The sequence below is a fragment of the Camelina sativa genome, chromosome 13 (assembly GCF_030686135.1).
Source record: "Camelina sativa cultivar CO46 ecotype springtype chromosome 13, ASM3068613v1".
In the NCBI taxonomy this organism is placed as follows: Eukaryota; Viridiplantae; Streptophyta; class Magnoliopsida; order Brassicales; family Brassicaceae; genus Camelina; species Camelina sativa.
In genome coordinates, this window is record NC_141892.1 from 24,559,767 (window position 1) to 24,577,951 (window position 18,185).

At 38.1% G+C, this 18,185-nt stretch overlaps 1 protein-coding gene, 1 non-coding gene and 2 pseudogenes across 4 annotated transcripts; all 4 read left to right on the plus strand.

The window, feature by feature from the left end:
• Positions 1-863: 863 nt before the first annotated feature.
• On the plus strand, positions 864-2,313 carry LOC104738473 (protein ACCELERATED CELL DEATH 6-like; annotated as a pseudogene).
• A 378-nt stretch (positions 2,314-2,691) lies between these two features.
• Positions 2,692-5,863, plus strand: LOC104737418 (protein ACCELERATED CELL DEATH 6-like; annotated as a pseudogene). The gene is made up of 5 exons (XR_015578142.1): positions 2,692-3,049; positions 3,139-3,261; positions 3,731-4,479; positions 4,570-5,107; positions 5,193-5,863. The product of XR_015578142.1 is annotated as a protein ACCELERATED CELL DEATH 6-like (transcript).
• Positions 5,864-12,827: 6,964 nt separating this feature from the next.
• TRNAF-GAA (transfer RNA phenylalanine (anticodon GAA)) lies at positions 12,828-12,900 on the plus strand. Its single transcript has one exon. It is a non-coding gene; the product is annotated as a tRNA-Phe (tRNA).
• Positions 12,901-13,036: 136 nt separating this feature from the next.
• LOC104737419 (protein STABILIZED1) lies at positions 13,037-16,755 on the plus strand. Of its 2 annotated transcripts, XM_087481555.1 has the most exons (3): positions 13,037-16,248; positions 16,340-16,422; positions 16,522-16,755. In XM_087481555.1, the coding sequence occupies exon 1, from the start codon at positions 13,181-13,183 to the stop codon at positions 16,244-16,246; it is 3,066 nt and encodes a 1,021-aa protein (XP_087337681.1). In that variant the 5' UTR covers positions 13,037-13,180; the 3' UTR covers positions 16,247-16,248; positions 16,340-16,422; positions 16,522-16,755. The 2 variants fall into 2 exon arrangements, with proteins under 2 accessions (XP_087337681.1, XP_010455888.2); XM_010457586.3 differs by having other exon boundaries at positions 13,037-16,422.
• The last annotated feature ends 1,430 nt before the right edge of the window (positions 16,756-18,185 follow it).

Below are 18,185 nucleotides of genomic sequence, written 5' to 3' on the forward strand. Positions count from 1 at the left end.
GAATTTTTGTAAATTGATGGAACTGCTCACTTCCTGGAATCACGATTCAAAATCAGAAGTCGAAGAGATGTAGGCGCAAACGTCTGTTTGTTCTGTAATCTGGTAGTCGTTTTCGTTAACCTCACAAGAGTTGAGAAGAAAGAAAAGTCTAGGTTTTGATTGATATTAGAACATTGTAGCTTCCTCTATGTTTTTTTAGACTTATGTTTAAGGTGATGTAATTTTGGTGTTGAAGCTGAACTGATTTGGTACACAAAGACGGATGCTTTGTTCTAAAAACTAACTCATGGTTAACGTTACAAGTTCAAGAAACCAATAGGTCGTTAGATGTTTATTTATCACCGTTGAACGTTTTATTCTTTTGGATCAGTAAGGTAGACTTGAAGAACCCTTCTAAAATATATGGTTTTATCTGTTGAGTTTTTTGATCTGTTTCTTCGAGGTAACTTAGCAATTCAGGACATGGTTTGTGGTATGTAAAAGTTAACTGATCCATGGATCACTGCAAGCACTTTGCTTCTGATTGGTGTGGGACTTCATTGGTATGCGACACGTTGTTGGCTAAAAGTCATGCATTCATTCCTCGGCTGGTTCCGTGCCTCCACCACTTGAACATTATTAAAGACTAGTAAGCCCTGTTTACAAGCTTGATTAAGATGCCAATTTTACTGTTTTCCATTCCTTTGGTCTTTGGTCTTTGGTCAGGGTCAAGCAGCTGTAAGTCTCTTTCTATCTACCTTCTTCTTGCTAATATAATGAGACGACGCTTACTTTATAAGCATGGAACAGAAATTTTTCTGTTTATTATTACAGCAGTTTGGGCTTACATACTGTTGTTGAAAATCGACTCACTGAGAGCATCAATGAGTGTGTTTGTAGAGCAACGAAGACAAAAAGGCTTCCCTATGACTCTGATAATAGACTGCTGCACACCGCACATGGAGTATGTCCCAGATTTCCTAACAAATATCAGGCTATCAGATATTTACAACCTCCCCGGTGAATCCGTGGCAATGAGTCCAGAGATCTTTAGTGCAATGAGAGCAGGGAACGAGGACTTTCTGGTGAAGATGAGAGAAGCTACGGAACACCAATGGCAACTCTCAAGAACGATAAGGGAGATTCGATTCTACTCCTTGCTGCTGCTTTGGGTCATCTTGAACTGGTGGTGAGCATAGTCTCTGAATGTCCATCTCTTATTTTCGATCCAAATTGGAAGGATCAGATTCCAATCCACGTTGCTGCTCGTGCTGGCCGTTTAGCTGTTGTTGAGACTCTTATTGGGTCAATAACATATCTTCCAGATAGAGTATTGCCTGACGAAGAGAGGGAGAAATTTAATATATATGTTTTAAAGGACAGAGATGGAGAGATACTCCTCTACACGCAGCACCGAAAGGACGTCAATATCTGGATGCCGCTCTCTGGCAGAGAGTCTCTGCCTCGTGAATGCGAGCAAGGATGGGTCGTTTCTTGAGAATAACGATGGAATATCTACCTTGTACATGGCTGTAGATGCTTGAGCTCTAGCCCTAGTGAAAGCAATGTTATGTCTTCCAGGAGGTATATCAAATCTCTCTATGTACTACAAATATTTACTAAATATCAAGGCATTTAGAGCTTATTATTGCCTTTCTCTTGACCTTTCTTGGGATAAACAGAGAATGACGTGGATGGTCTTACTATGTGCTTCCTCTCGTAGAGGTTTTCAAGTGATACCCACTAGTAGAATGACTCTAAGAAGCAGATCAGAGCATCATCTAAGTAATGGTGACAAATACAAAGACAATGTCAATGCTCTTTTACTTGTGGCAACTCTTGTAGCTACGGTTGTTTGCTGCTGGTTTCATAGTACCAGGTGGCTTTAGCAGCTCTCCTCCAAACTTGGGTATGGCCATTTTGGCCAATGAGCTCGACTTCTGCTATTTTCTGGTATGTAACACCCTGGCAATGCAATGCTCAGTTGTAGCTATAGTTGCTCTTATCTGGGCACAGTCAGGGGATCCAGAACTCATTCACAGAGCCTTTCATTTGGCCTTGCCATCCCTCTTTGTGGCTCTAGTCTCCATGTCTGCAGCATTTCTTTTTGGCGTGGTTGCTACAAGGAGGTCACTAAATAACTTTCTTTTCAATGTCGTCTTCAGCACTGTAACTGCCATCTTCTTTCATGTGATGGTTTTGCTCCTTGGTCCTTATGTTATCCCACCTGGTGTTCCTTATCTTCAAACCGTGACTGGTCTTTATCTCCTGCTGCTTTTCTCTGGCTTTGATCACATTTGTGAGAAGAAAAGGGTGGAGTCTGTGGGATCCTAAGGCGTCGATCAAGTGCAAAAGTCGAAAGTGCCTTGAAAAGATATCTAATTAACATACTTGTGTTTATATTAGTTCCCCAGTTGTTCCATGTCACTATTTGTATCATTAAAAGACCGGTTGGCCTGATTTATTCTAACAATATCAGTCCATCTTAATGCTAAAAAATACAAAAACCTTGGTAACGCTCTTCTTGTTGTAGCCATTCTACCTTTTGCTGCAGGTCTTACACTACCAGATACAGGTAGGTATAACAGCTCTGCTTCAAACAATTTTGGCCAATAAATTCGATTGGGATTGAACACCAATATGATGGACAAACCGACAAGAGACCTGTCTTGTCGCCGTTTGGTTTTTAATTCGTCGACCACAAAACAAAGAGAGAAGAGATATCAGAAAGATCTGTGTTTTGGATTGCTAATTAGCTTTAAGAAGACCTAATTGTGTTACTTTCTTTAAGAAGACCTATTAGGTAATTAGTCTCTAATTCTTTTCTTGAAGACTTTAAATATTTTTTTTGATAGTAGCTAAGAGAAATGTTGAATTGGGATAAGCTATATGGTTATGCTTCTGCAAACTCATAGTTGACATTAGAAGTTCAAGAAACGCATAAGTCGTTGGATATTTTATCAGTATCCACTGAATTGCTTTCTTCTTTTGGATCATGCCTTTTTTTCTTTGTAATAAACAAATATGGTACCGTTTTTTTCTGATGGGGAAGGGAAAAAAACCAAGGAAGGTACGCGTTTGTTTCCTTTTAATTGACCATTTCTTCTTCCTTGATGGACAATACTAAAATCTGAAAACTTCTTAATTTTTTTTTTTTAGATACCAATCTATATCTCCAGCATCGAAGGGTTGGTTTTGCAAGCATTTGGGAAATATTGAAGCTTTAGGAAAGCCTTCCCTGAACTCTTGAGCGTCAAGTCGTTGCTTCGGTTGACGAAAAAGGTGTGCAACTTCAAGCCTTTATTACTCTGTTTTCTTTCTATTTGAGATTTCTTCTTTTATCTCAAGGTTCAGGCGACTATGTTTGTGCATCATACATAAGTTATATATTATCTATCAAAGAGTTGAGTGTCATCTTGGCTGGAATCACAAGACACCTATTTGTTCTTCATAAGTATTACAACAATATTAGCATCACATCATGCACTGACATACTTCTGCAATTGGTTACAAAGTCAAACATATAAGTTTTGAGGGTGAATTATTACATGACATGTTTCTTGACTTGATCATGGAGGAATATCCAAATTTGGGGGTTACAAAGTTCGAATCTTTGCATTTCAGTGTGCTAAGCATATTTGTTTCCACTTATCAATTATTCGTATGTAGTTTTTTTTTTCATTCCTCATCAGAATTCGTGGCATTATCATTCCTGTCACTGTTATTACATTTATGTATATATATTTATTAGGTACCGAGTTATCAATGGGACGATCTGATGTGGGCTTTGACCGCCGGAAGAAACACATAAGCTCTCGGATGTTTTATGCACAAGAAACCAGACGTAACCACTCTCTCGACTTGTCAACTCTCTTCAGTGACACCAGTGAAATTGTGCCAATGGACCCAAAAACCATCGCAGCAGTAAGAGCAGGTGATGAAACTTACCTGAGAAATATGAAACTTGATGTTAAGCTTGCTCTTAGCTCAGTGAACGATCGTTGGAATACAATGCTTCATCTTGCTGCGGCCGCAGGTCACACCAGTTTAGTGTGTTATATACTCTATGCGTACCCAGGTCTGCTAATGAAGTCAAATTCGATGGGTGAAGTTGCTCTCCATGTTTCAGCAGGTGCAGGCCATCTTGCTGTTGTTGAGGCTCTAGTTAGTTTTATTAAAGATGTATCTTGTAATAAGCCTGGTGTTACCAAAAAGATTTATTTTGCTAAGAATAGACACCAAGACAATGCTTTACATGTTGCCTTAAAAAAGAAACATGTGAAGGTGGCGTCCTGTTTGGTCTGTGCAGAGCAATGTTTGTCTTTTGTAGCAAACAACGAGGGTTTTCTCCCTTGTATATAGCTGTTGAAGCTGGGCAGGCTGATCTTGCAAAACAAATGTGGCAACATTCAAATAACGCATCAAGTAGCACATCTACTTTAGCTTCAAAGATTGGAGGAAGATCCATAGTACATGGGGCGATGAAGACTAAGAGAATAGGTTCGTTCTTTAGACAAACCTTAAATAGACGCTTAAGTTTCTTGTTCAAGTTATTCATAATGCCAAAAAAACAACTTTTTTTTTTTGCAGATATCCTTGGTGCTATAGTTAGTGAAGATGCAAGTCTTATTAAATTACGAGATCAAGGAAGTACTTGTCTTTCATTTGGAGCATCCTTAGGGTATTATGAAGGGTTTTGCTATCTGTTAGACAAAGCTCCAGACAGTGTTTATGTGAGTGATGATGATGGATCTTTTCCAATTCATATGACCGCGAAGTATGGTCATGTCAAAATTCTCAAGGCAATTCTTAAACGTTGTCCAGACGCACTTGAGTTGCTTGACAGAGACAGTCGAAATGTTCTTCATGTTACAGCTAAACATGGAAAACTCAAAGTCCTCAGGTTTATCCTAAGATGTTATAAGGATAAGAACAAGGAAAGTTGATTAATGAAGAAGATGCGAATGGAAATACACCATTGCATTTGGCCACCAAAAACTGGCACCCTAAAATTGTGAGTATGCTCACTTGGGACAACAGAGTTGACTTGAAAACGCTGAACCATAACGGTGTCACAGCTCTAGATGTAGCCGAGGAAAACATGGATTCCAGCTACACATTTTTTGAGGTATGGTGTGTAACTTATCATTATAAACCGGTAACGCTTATATTTATGTACTTGACATAATTTTCTTCATCATGGGATACTACAGAGGTTGACTTGGATGGCTTTGATATCTGCTGGTGCACCAAGAGGTCCCAAACTGATAATATCGACTCCAGTAACACAGAACTCAGATGGTGGAAAGTACAAAGATCGGGTGAATACACTTCTGTTGGTGGCCACTCTTGTAGCCACTATGACTTTCACCGCAGGGTTTACACTACCAGGGGGTTACAATGGTTCTGTTCCCAACTTGGGAATGGCAACATTGGCAAAGAAAACAGCGTTCCAAGTGTTTCTGGTATTTGACACCTTGGCGATGTACTGTTCTATCATTACAATAGTTGCTCTCATTTGGGCACAACTGGGTGATCTTACTCTCATAATGAAAGCCTTCAACCTTGCATTGCCACTTCTTGGACTTGCACTTACATCCATGTCGATAGCTTTTTTGGCTGGCACGTATGCTGCAGTAAGCCACCTCCCCTTGCTTGCCTATTTCATATTAGGCATCGGCTTGATCTTCCTCTTGGTTTTGCTGCTGATCATTATTCCATATGTGTCTCCACATTCTCCTACGTACCCAACCCTTTCTTAGACACATCTTTTACTGCCCCTATTTACTTATGCTTTTGGCTGCTGGTGACAACAGCAACAATGACTGAAAGAAACATAGTTAAATCACTTCCCAGTTTTTTGTTTTACAAAAAAAAACAATCATGTGTGTGTGTCGTACCGTGTCGTGTCATGTACGTTTTTATTCTCGAGCTCTGTTTTGTTAGAGGTCTCCTAGCAACTCAGCACATGTGGTTTAGTGATTTTAACCTGGTGTGGAAGTTCATTACTATACAACATGTAGCTGGCTCAAGTTTGTATCTGATTCAATGGTTGTTTGACATAATATAATTAGCTTTCCATATAAAGTCTTGATTTTTACTTTTTTTATTAGGAGACGACTTTAATTATTCCTTGAATCATTTTTTTATTTGTTCTCTACAAAACCTTGTGACCGAATTTTCCGTTTTGAGACAAAGTCAGGTTTCGGGGATAAAGCAGACGACAGCCTCTTTCTCTGTGTTGACTTTTACCTCTATTATTTGGGATTAGAGTAAGACTTTCCAATATTTTATCTATAATAAGGTCACTATCACACTCATAGCTATTCTCTCTGGACGTTGGCACCTTGGCTGAAAGATTGTAACACTAAACGGGTTATACAATGAACGAAGATATACTCTCTACATACGTCATTTTTTCCCAGCTTATATCTGGTTTCTGAGGCAGTCTATGTGCTTGGCTTGCCATTTTTGTAATCTTGAGCTCTGTTTCCTAGAGGAGGCTTAGAAATTCATGAACATGATCTGCCGTTATGCAAGACCGATTGTTGTTTCTTTTCGTACGTAGAAAATCTCTTACTTGGTGCGGGAAATGTTGGCTTTAGTGAAGTTCTGAAGTCAAAAGTCATGTTTTCACAGTTGAAGTTGGTTTAGAGGCTTGATTGAGATGCCAAATAAAATTAAACTAGGGGATAACCTGTGCTAAAGCACGAGGTTATATTTATTTTTAGTAATTTATTTTTTTAATAATTTGTTTTTTTAATTTTTCTTTTTCTTGTCAAAGACAGATAATTTTCTTTTTTTTTTGGATTATTGACATATTGGAAGGATAGCTATTACCCCAATTATACAAATAAATACAAATATACAAATCTATACACTATATAACCCCAAATATACAAATAAACAATATATAAACAAAGAAAATAAGTCAAAATAAAAAACTACATTAGAAAAATACAAATTACAAAAAAGTAACTAACAAAATATATAATCCCATGTTGTAGCAATAATAATAATAATAATTTGTGTTTATGAATGTTTAATATCCAAAGTAAACAATAAGAGAAGAAAAAAAATTAAAAATAGTAACATTAGACATGACTTATAAACTGATGGAGGTATCATATTCCTTCCTTAACCCCTTCAACCATTTATTGTATTTAACCTGTAGACCAAAATAGAATAGATATAGAGTTATTAGTATAGATATTATTCAAATAAAATTATGATATACCAAAAATTTAGGAAGTAATTACCATTCCTTTTCCTAATGGAGATTTTGGAAAACTTCTTTAAAAACAACATTGGTTGTCTTTGTTTGAGGTTTTCCCTCACTATCTGTTATCAACATCTTCAATCCAGACTTTGATTTAACCCTTGACATTGCTACATATAACTGACCATGTGAGAAAACGGGTCTAGGCAAGTATATCCCAAATTTTTCAAGAGATTGGCCTTGGCTCTTATTGATAGTCATTGCCAAAGCAACTGAGACTGGAAACTGTCTTCGACGCATTTTGAAAGGCAACCTAGCATCTGATGGTGATATCAACATCCTAGGTATGAGAACTATCTTACCAACTCGCGTACCAGTTAAAATCCGAGCTTGTAAAACATGGTCTGCCATTTGGGTGATCTGCAGTCTTGTACCATTCATTAAACCACCATGCGGATCAATATTTCTCATCAACATAATTGGACAACCTATTTTCAAACGAAGCCGATGACAAGGTATACCCGAAACCTTAATGGTATTAAGGAAATCTGGTGAGTAAACCTTATTTTTCAGGACACGTTTATCTTGAGGGTCAATTGAATCAGAACTTAGATAAATTCTTTCTTCAGCTGAAAACATAAGAAAAAACAAAACCAAGATCAATGAATACGATGAATTATGTCTAAAGGATTACTAACAATAAATGAAGGACGATTAAAGATGAACTAACCGTTTAGACTTGATAACATAACATCATTGATAGAATTGACATCTTCATTGGTAGGGCAAAGAATAACTCATTCTTGGAAATATTTAGGATCCTTTTAGGTGGCAAAGTTCTTTCCGTAAACAGCTTCAATGATTGACTCTAACGGAGAGGAACCCTCCGGAATAAGTAACTCTTGTGGGATATCTATTTCACACACACCATCATTAGGCTCATTAATTCATTCTCCAACTGCCAGTATCCATTTTGAAAACTCTTCTATCTTGCGGGCCTCTTGTTTACCAATGTCTTGAAGCAACCTCATGTTCTTTGTCAGTCTTAAAACTTTGCACTGATTTCATAAGTATGAAGAGTTTAATGATGCATTGACAATCGCTTCCCTTCCTGCGCCAACAATAACCGGAAGAATTTGTCTGAAATCACCTACAAAAAGGATAATTTTTCCTCCAAACAATTTGTCTTCTTTATTCCTCATAATATCTTTCAAGCTTTTATCTAATGTCTCAAAGCAGTATTTACTCATCAATTGGAGCTTCATCCCATATGATTAACTTTGCTTCTTTAACCAACGCACCAAGTTCTGAGCTTCGTGACATGTTGCAAGTAGAAGTTTCATTTGGATTTAAAGGAAGGGCATACCTAGAGTGAGCTGTTCTTGCTCCTTCCAGCAGTAAAGATGCAATACCGCTAGATGTTGTATTGAGAACAATATGACCGTTGGATCTTATTGTTGCAGACAATACTTTCCACAAAAAAGTTTTCCATGTTCCTCCAAATCCATATAAAAAAAAGACACCACCTTTGTCGTTGATAACAGCTTCCATTATCTCATCATAGATCTTCTTTTGTTCTTCTGTTAGCATCTTTTTCCAACCAACATGTTTCTTTGCTAAATCCTCACGGTTGTAGTTGAATTCATCCATTATTAACTGATTAGGCAATGTTACATCTTCAAGGGATATGTATGGCATAAGGTTGTATTTTTTCAATGAACATCCATTTCTTTTCAATAGCTTCTGTAACTCTCTTAGTAGCAGTTTCTGTTTTTCCAGTTCTGACAAACAAAAATCTACCAAAAAAAAAAATTAGCCATATGGTTAGAGAAATTAAATTAAGCTATCATATATTTAATGGCTGGTATATAGTAAAATTACATTAAGCTATATAAGTAAAAATATACAATGCATACATTTTTTCTTGTTATAACTTGAATAGAAGAAAGAAGATGAAAGGTGAGAGGTTATAATAGTTCTATAATAGTTATATAGGAAGATTATAGTAAATGTTTTTTGTTGGATATATCTAGAGAAGAGGAAAAGAGTGATTGGAAGTTACGTCCACAATTTATGTATTTTTCTTAATGTCTTTTTCAAATTTATAGAATCGACGCAAAGACTTTGGATCCATCCATGCATTGGTTTACTTTAAAAATATGAATTAGATTATAAATTCGAATCTGTAATGTAAAATCATTTAAATAATATTTATAATGTGCTATATTCAATTCTACATAATGCTTGAATTAAAGTATATTTAAATGAAAAGAGAAACATAACAATAGATTACGTGTTGCACACCATAAAATATTTCAATGATGCAAATTTTGTTAAAACAAAAATATGACTCAGTATAAAATGTCTCTTTATTGATAGTGTAAATGTATAATATTTTCCGTGTTGTTACCTTTGAAGCTGTTTTGTTTAACAAAGCGTAGGAAACACATGACCATACCATCACTTGACTCATTGATAGCACGATATAAAGCTTCAGCGTAGGTTTTCCATAGAGTACATGATAATCGATTATCTCTATGTTAAGAATATGAACAAACGTAGATTATATATAAATAGTTTAACGTATAAGCAGTGAAATCTAAATATCTATCAATAGATTTAGAATATTACTCAGTGTCTCTTATCTCAAACTCAATTTTCTTCCTGGTAATGTTGTTACGACTTGTGATTTCTTCTATCCCTCCATAACTGACTACTTGACCAATAACGTCTGTATATATTGATAATACAACAGTGTTAAACGGTTAATAAATTCATCCTTCTAAACTAGTAACAAAATATATGTATTTTTAAATTACCTAGCAGCAGATTTTTGTCAAGCTTTCCAGCAAGTATACTATCAAACGATGTGAATGATAGGTAGTGATCATGAGATACATTATCAGAAGGAAAAATTGTGGTACCATATCTGGTAGTGATCTTATACTTTATAAGAGAAGGACGCAAGTAGGCTGTACATAGATTCAAACCAAAATTTGATATAATTTTCCAAGTTCCAGGCTCCAAATCAGCTTCAAACTTCTTGATATGATCCTTTCTCACAGTAGCTCCTATTTTGTCACCCTATATAAACAAAAAAAAACACAGTTAGAATGAATTGATATTAATCGATTAGTAAATGAATATTAAATTGATATTTAAAATGCATATTGTTTCGTCAGCCAGAATCAGTTCAATTGATTCACCAAGTTTAGCGGTATTCATTCTCCAACTATGAAGAATTTTAACTTGAATACGCCAAACATTTTTGTATGGTTTCAGATCTTTCAAGGGAGTATGAAAAGGGGAAAGCCATCATTTTGTCAAACGAATTTAAAATGTCTTCTTTTAGAGGGTGTTATTTAATAAAGTTTTTAATGGATTTAAAGTATTAGTAGATTTAATAGTCCAATGGTTTTGTAAATGAATTGAACGTGGATTTGGGTATCATTAGTGGATTTGAAATGCATTATTTATGGTTTTGAAAGTTATTACTAGTGGACTTTTTTATTTTTGAAGGTAAATAAAAAAAATAACTTATCCATAATTGTGTAGTGAATTAAAATCAAATTAAATAAACTAAATTATTAAAATGTTACGTTACATTACATTGGTTTTGCAACTGTTAAAATATAAAATTAAACTAATAAATTATTAAAACCTTAAGTTAGAAAGTAAATTCATTTTTTTTTGGTATGAATGTAAAAATATATTCAAAGAAAAGCTTTGTGTTACATAGAATACTTCTTCCTTTTGAAAGTTTTGGACTTGAAGCAGAGGGGGACATAGTTATATTTAAAACAGAGCATGGCATATGTCAAGGCCGAGACTGAAACCAGACGAGGAGGGCGTCATCCAGTTTCGTTGATCCAGCTTGGCTTAGGGATAAAATACGATGTCTGACCGTACGGTCAAGCTGAGTTAGGGAGCTCACCATGCCGGCATCTATTTCTTTCCTTCCAAATAAAGTAGACAGAGGCCTGGAGAGTATAACGGAGGAGGAAAAGTGTAGAGCCCTGGTAAGTGAAACTGGAGGCCAGCGAAATAATCTCCGTGAAGCAAGTCGACGACGACGACAATGACGAGACGACGACGATGACAATGACGACGATGACGACGACAATGACGAAGACGATGACGAGCAGACAATACGACGACGAGAATGATGAAGACGAAGACGACGACGAAATCACCAATGTTATCGATTTTATCGGGAGAGATACTCATGAGAAGTATGAGAGAGATGAAATACTTCAAAAATTGTTAAGATTGTGTTTGTTCATGTTTTGGATGTAAAATACATTAAAATCTGAAGTGAAAAAAATCCATTGGAAATAAAATAACAATGATTTTACAATTGCTTTAAAATCATCTAACAAATGTTTAATCCAATAACATCAGATTTTATTGTATTTCTTAAAATACCTAATTGAATAACGCTAGATTTTGAAATACACCAAACTCCATTAAAATACAAGGTTGAACAACACCCCATTAGTATAATATTTCAATAGGAAGCTCTTAATATATTTATAGTCAAATTAGGTAGATTTATGTTATCACTTAGAAATTAAGATTTGATATTTCTAATATACGCAAAATATATTTACTTCCTTGATTCGTTTCAACTGAAAGATGAATATTCCTTTTCAAACATTATCGTAAAAGATTAGAGAAAAATTATAATCTCGGAAATCAAGAAATGTAGTAAGATTTGGTAAGATGGATATTCGTTTTCAAAGATTTGAACTGAATCACAAAATATTTCTTTTAAAAGATTATACTTAAAGATTATTTGTTAAGATCAATCTCGGTAATTGAGCAATTATCATAATTTTTGGTAATTAACATATATGGTTTTAATTTAGATATCTTAAAGGACAATGAAGTCCGAGTGTTTGCCTTTAACGAATAACTCTGTTTGGTAACGGAAATAACTATTATTGAACCAAATCAAAAACAGGATCCGAATATTATAAACAAGGAGTTCAAACAGATCCGCGAATTTTATTTCTTCTATTTTCGGGTCATAAAGGATCTGCGTCCCGACCCGGTGGATATTTAGTGGTCGACCGAAGGATATAATGGTCATTAGCCAAAATCATAACTCTAGGTTAATTTAATTAAATTAAATGCTTTTATAATCATTTTTAATGAAAAACCTACCAAAACAAAATCATGGTCCAAATTTGAGTCTAGTGAGTACTTCAACTTTAATAGAATAAATTACTATATTCTTACTTATTTGTCAAAAGTCATGTATTCATACTTGACATCTCAGTCAAGCCTTTAAAGCAGTCCAAGTCTCCGTGACATTTCCAAGTGAGAGTGAGAACTTTGTACATGATGATGACCGGCCTCCATGCCAGTCCTGCATTTAGTAAAGGAAGGGTCAAGCATTTGTAAGTCTACTTCGGTCTTCCTTCTTCATGCTAATATATGATGAGATTGGTCTGCCTTTTTAACCATGAAACTGAAACCTTTTTATTTTAGTAATAATTTTCGCAACAACTTACATTGTGCTCATTACAAGACTTTACCTAGGGTGCTACGTCGGTTTATTGTATTACCTTAAGGGTATTACGTTGTTTTACTATATTAAAATTTATGTATACTAAAAAGTCATCAAGCGGGGATAGCTCAGTTGGGAGAGCGTCAGACTGAAGATCTGAAGGTCGCGTGTTCGATCCACGCTCACCGCAATTTTAATTCTAAATACCTTGGAGAATGTAAAACGACGTCGTATGAAGGATAATCACACCGAGGTAATCTTATACGGCGTCGTATTAAAAGAAGCTCGAATTATAATTAACATAGCTTTTTCCCCCGATAAAGAATATAAAAACGCCCATTAATAAAGCCCACTAAATATTCACCGCCTTTGTTTCTAAACCGACTGTTTCGTCGTTTATAATACGGCCTAACCGCATAATTTTCATCGTCTTGTTTCATTCCCAATTAGGATCTCAATTAGGTTACACGATGGTGTTTCTCTCGATTCCCAACGGAAAGACTCTATCGTTCGACGTGAACCCTAATTCAACCACAATCTCCGCCTTCGAACAATTGGTTCACCAACGCAGCGATCTTCCACAGCCTCTCGTTCGTTACTCGCTCCGTATCCGAAACCCTAGCCGTGTGTTCTTGGATTCAAAGGATTCCGATTCGATCTTATTATCCGATCTCGGTGTTTCTCGTTTCTCTACCGTGATGATCCATGTCCCGCTTTTGGGTGGTATGCAAGGAATGCCTCCGCCTAAGCCTCGTCTCGATTTCCTCAATTCTAAGCCTCCGTCGAATTATGTAGCGGGTTTGGGTCGTGGTGCCACGGGGTTTACTACTCGTTCCGATATTGGTCCCGCTCGTGCGGCTCCGGATCTACCTGATCGATCTGCTGCGGTTACAGCGGCTGCTCCAGGCGTAGGTCGTGGGGCAGGGAAGCCAAGTGAGGCGGATGATGATGAGGAAACTGAGGAGAAAGGGTACGATGAGAATCAGAAGTTTGATGAGTTTGAAGGGAACGATGCTGGTTTGTTCTCTAATGCCGAGTACGATGAGGATGATAAAGAGGCTGATGAGATCTGGGAGTCTATTGACCAGAGGATGGATTCGAGGAGGAAAGACCGGAGAGAAGCGAAGCTGAAGGAAGAAATCGAGAAATACAGAGCCTCGAACCCTAAGATTACTGAGCAGTTTGCGGATTTGAAGAGGAAACTACACACTTTGTCTGCGGATGAATGGGATAGTATTCCTGAGATTGGGGATTACTCGCTGCGGAACAAGAAGAAGAAGTTTGAGAGCTTTGTGCCTATTCCTGATACGCTTTTGGAAAAGGCAAAGAAGGAAAAGGAGCTCGTCATGGCCTTGGACCCAAAGAGCAGAGCCGCTGGTGGGTCGGAGACACCATGGGGGCAGACGCCTGTTACAGACTTGACTGCCGTCGGTGAGGGAAGAGGTACGGTGTTGTCTCTGAAGCTTGATAGGTTATCAGATTCAGTTTCCGGGCAAACTGTTGTGGACCCTAAAGGCTACTTAACTGACCTGAAGAGTATGAAAAGAACCACTGATGAAGAGATGTACGATCGCAACAGAGCTAGATTGTTATACAAGAGTCTAACCCAGTCTAATCCAAAGAATCCTAATGGCTGGATTGCTGCTGCTAGAGTGGAGGAAATGGATGGGAAGAAGAAAGCAGCTAAGCTTCAGATTCAGAGGGGATGCGAAGAGTGTCCCAAAAATGAGGATGTTTGGCTTGAAGCTTGTAGGTTAGCCGATCCAGAAGATGCCAAGGGGGTTATTGCAAAGGGAGTTAAGCTGATACCCAATTCAGTGAAGCTATGGTTGGAGGCTGCCAAGCTGGAGCATGATGAGGAGATCAAGAGTAGGGTGTTGAGAAAGGGACTGGAGCATATTCCAGACTCGGTAAGGCTATGGAAGACTGTTGTTGAGTTGGCTAATGAGGAAGATGCAAGGGTTTTGCTTCACAGGGCTGTGGAGTGCTGCCCGTTGCATCTGGAGCTATGGGTGGCACTTGCGAGGCTCGAAACATATGCCGAGTCAAAGAAGGTGTTGAATAAAGCAAGAGAGAAGCTCCCGAAGGAGCCTGCAATTTGGATCACCGCTGCCAAGCTAGAGGAAGCTAATGGGAACACGGCTATGGTCGGAAAGATTATTGATAGGGGTATAAAGACTCTGCAGAGAGAAGGGGTTGTCATTGACCGAGAAAGTTGGATGAGTGAGGCTGAGGCTGCTGAGAGAGCTGGGTCTGTTGCAACGTGCCAGGCAATTATTAAGAACACAATCGGTATTGGAGTCGAAGAAGAGGATAGAAAGAGAACTTGGGTTGCTGATGCAGACGAGTGCAAGAAGAGGGGTTCCATTGAGACTGCAAGAGCAATATACGCCCATGCTCTTACCGTATTCTTGACCAAGAAGAGTATCTGGCTTAAAGCGGCACAGCTTGAGAAGAGCCACGGGAGTAGGGAGTCCCTTGATGCCTTGTTGCGTAAGGCTGTCACATATGTCCCTCAGGCTGAGGTTCTCTGGCTCATGGGTGCCAAAGAAAAGTGGCTTGCTGAAGATGTTCCAGCAGCCCGTGCAATTCTTCAAGAGGCTTATGCTGCAATTCCCAACTCTGAGGAAATCTGGCTTGCTGCTTTCAAGCTCGAGTTTGAGAACAAGGAGCCTGAGAGGGCGAGAATGCTTCTTGCAAAAGCTAGGGAAAGAGGAGGGACTGAGAGGGTCTGGATGAAATCAGCCATTGTTGAGAGAGAACTTGGCAACGTAGAGGAGGAGAGGAGATTGCTTGAAGAAGGCTTGAAGCAATTCCCAACATTCTTCAAGCTTTGGTTGATGCTTGGGCAGCTTGAGGAACGGTTCAAGCATCTGGAACAGGCCAGGAAAGCTTATGACTCTGGTTTGAAGCACTGCCCCCACTGCATACCGCTGTGGCTCTCTCTTGCTAATCTTGAAGAGAAAGTGAATGGGCTGAACAGAGCTCGGGCTATTCTCACCATGGCAAGGAAGAGGAATCCTGGGGGGGATGAGCTGTGGTTAGCTGCTATTCGTGCCGAACTGAGGCATGAGAACAAGAGAGAAGCAGAGCATTTGATGTCAAAGGCTCTGCAAGAGTGTCCCAACAGTGGTATCCTCTGGGCTGCGGACATCGAGATGGCTCCACGTCCTCGCCGGAAAACAAAGAGTGTGGATGCTTTGAAGAAGTGTAATCACGACCCTCATGTCACTGCAGCTGTTGCCAAGCTCTTTTGGCAAGACAAGAAGGTGGAGAAAGCCAGATCATGGTTTAAACGGGCTGTTACCATTGCCCCAAATATTGGCGATTTCTGGGCGTTGTACTACAAATTTGAACATCAACATGGTTCTGAGGAAAACCAGAAGGAAGTGATTGCGAAGTGTGTGGCTTGTGAGCCGAAGCATGGTGAGAAGTGGCAAGCCATCTCCAAAGCGGTTGAGAATGCTCACCAGCCCATTGAAACCATCTTGAAGAGAGTTGTGTCTGCGATGAGCAAGGAAGAGAAGGCTGCTTGAGAGTAACAAATTCCTTTTGTTTTCCATGATCATGCACTTTAGTTCTTGTTTTTTCTTTGCAGGCTCATCTTTAGCCGTTCATGTTTTCTTCAGTAGCGAGAGCTGATATTGATTGCTGGAGTGTTTCACCAGATACTTGTAGAATTCTCAATTTACTGAATGCTTCAGTCTTCTTTGTGAGTCTCTTAGCGTTGTGGTTCAGCTATTAACTCTTATATTGTTTATGAAATCCTGATCATTTGTTGTTCGTTTCATGCCTTAACCTTCCTTCCTAGGGAGCTCTGCTTCTACCCGGTGTCTAAGATTGGTGCGTGGTACAAGTCATGAAACCCACTTCAAAGCTTTTTTAGACAGTGTAAGCAATTAACCCCTGACACAGTTTTTAGATTTCTTTGTCCAGACTATTATTATTACTAACTGTAATTCCCAGGAGAGATATTGCTAACCTTTTCGCCTTAATGTTAATAAACTTCGTGCATATATAAATCAAAATACTAGTTTTTTGCTAACCTCCCTCAATTTATTTGCCTTATCTGCAACACTTGCTTCTTCTGGAGCCAAAGTGGTGTTCTTGTCCCAGATTCAGTAGACCCCCCCTGACTTTGATAGGCTGGGGCCGCTCTTAACCTATGGTAACTACAGTATGTGTTAGTCTAGGTAACTAGCTTTTTAGTGCCAAAGTTTTGCTAGAGACCTGTCGTACTACTGATCTGTTGTAGTCTTAAGCCGAGATCCCCTTTGGATATGCTAACCTCTGGTGATATACCGATGGAAGTTGGGAGAAACAGCTGGATATGTTGTGACTAGTCTGATGCACCGGGGTTAAAATAGAACCGCGAATGTGACATCAATTTCCTCGTGATGGCGCCTGTGAAACTCCTGCCTTACCATTATTTGGTTAGGCGGTTTAGAAGCAAAGGCTGGCAGAAGCGGCGTTAATTCTTTATCTGGCGTACATATTATATAACTTGGACATCCATCTTTGAGCTGCAGACCCCGTTCAAACTTAAGAGCAAGGTCTACGGAGGCATTGGTGTTATTAAGATGATTAAACGTTTCCAAAGACCAAACATATAATAATTGACTTCTAAAAATGTTCCTTCGAAACATTGTTTGCGAAGAAAAAAACAGGATCAGATCGATCTTAACGCAGAACAGATTTTGGAAGAGCCATAGGAATTGGAGTGCACTAACAAGGAAAACATTACACCGAACCAAACACAATAAGATTGGCCCACTTGGTTTACCAAAAGCGGACCACGATAGGCCTAGGCTGTATAAGTGTATATAGCCTATCACAACTGAACCCCTTTTCTAAATGTACTTTCTAAATACTAGTTATAGCATTATCCAAATCACATTTTATATATTTTCTCTAGGGAATCATATAACAACGTGTCCAGAAATATGGACCCCAAAAGTGCTACCAAAAGCATAACAATTTAAAACAAATCCAGTATTAGGTTTGTGATCATCAAATGATAATGGGACAAGAACACGTTCGGTACCAAACAAGTTATAAAGAGATAACACAGACAGATAACTCTACCGATTTGTCTATGTATAGTGCGAATGTGGAGCATAAGCAGAAAGATATAAATGAGTGGATATATACGAAACCGCATATTTGACTTCTATGCCATCAAAATGTCCGTGGCTTTGGTTGTTGAAGTTTTTAATTACTTTTTAATTTAAAATATCGTATATGTTATAGACTTTTGTGCTCTTATTATGTCTATGGTATGGTTGGTTAGTGGTTTATAGTTGGTTTTAATTAGATATGGACATCATCTAAACCATCTCCATAAACAAATCTTATCTCCTTCGTGAGTGTTACTTATCCAATAGTCTAAGTCAATTATGATAATAAAAAGAATTCCCCAAGTATAGTTAGTGGTTTAACGATTTATATAAATAGAGTTATTTATGACTCTGTTTA

Coding starts and splice junctions, on each gene's coding strand:
- LOC104737419 (XM_010457586.3), top strand. CDS start 13,181: ATGGTGTTTCTCTCGATTCCCAACGGAAAGACTCTATCGTTCGACGTG.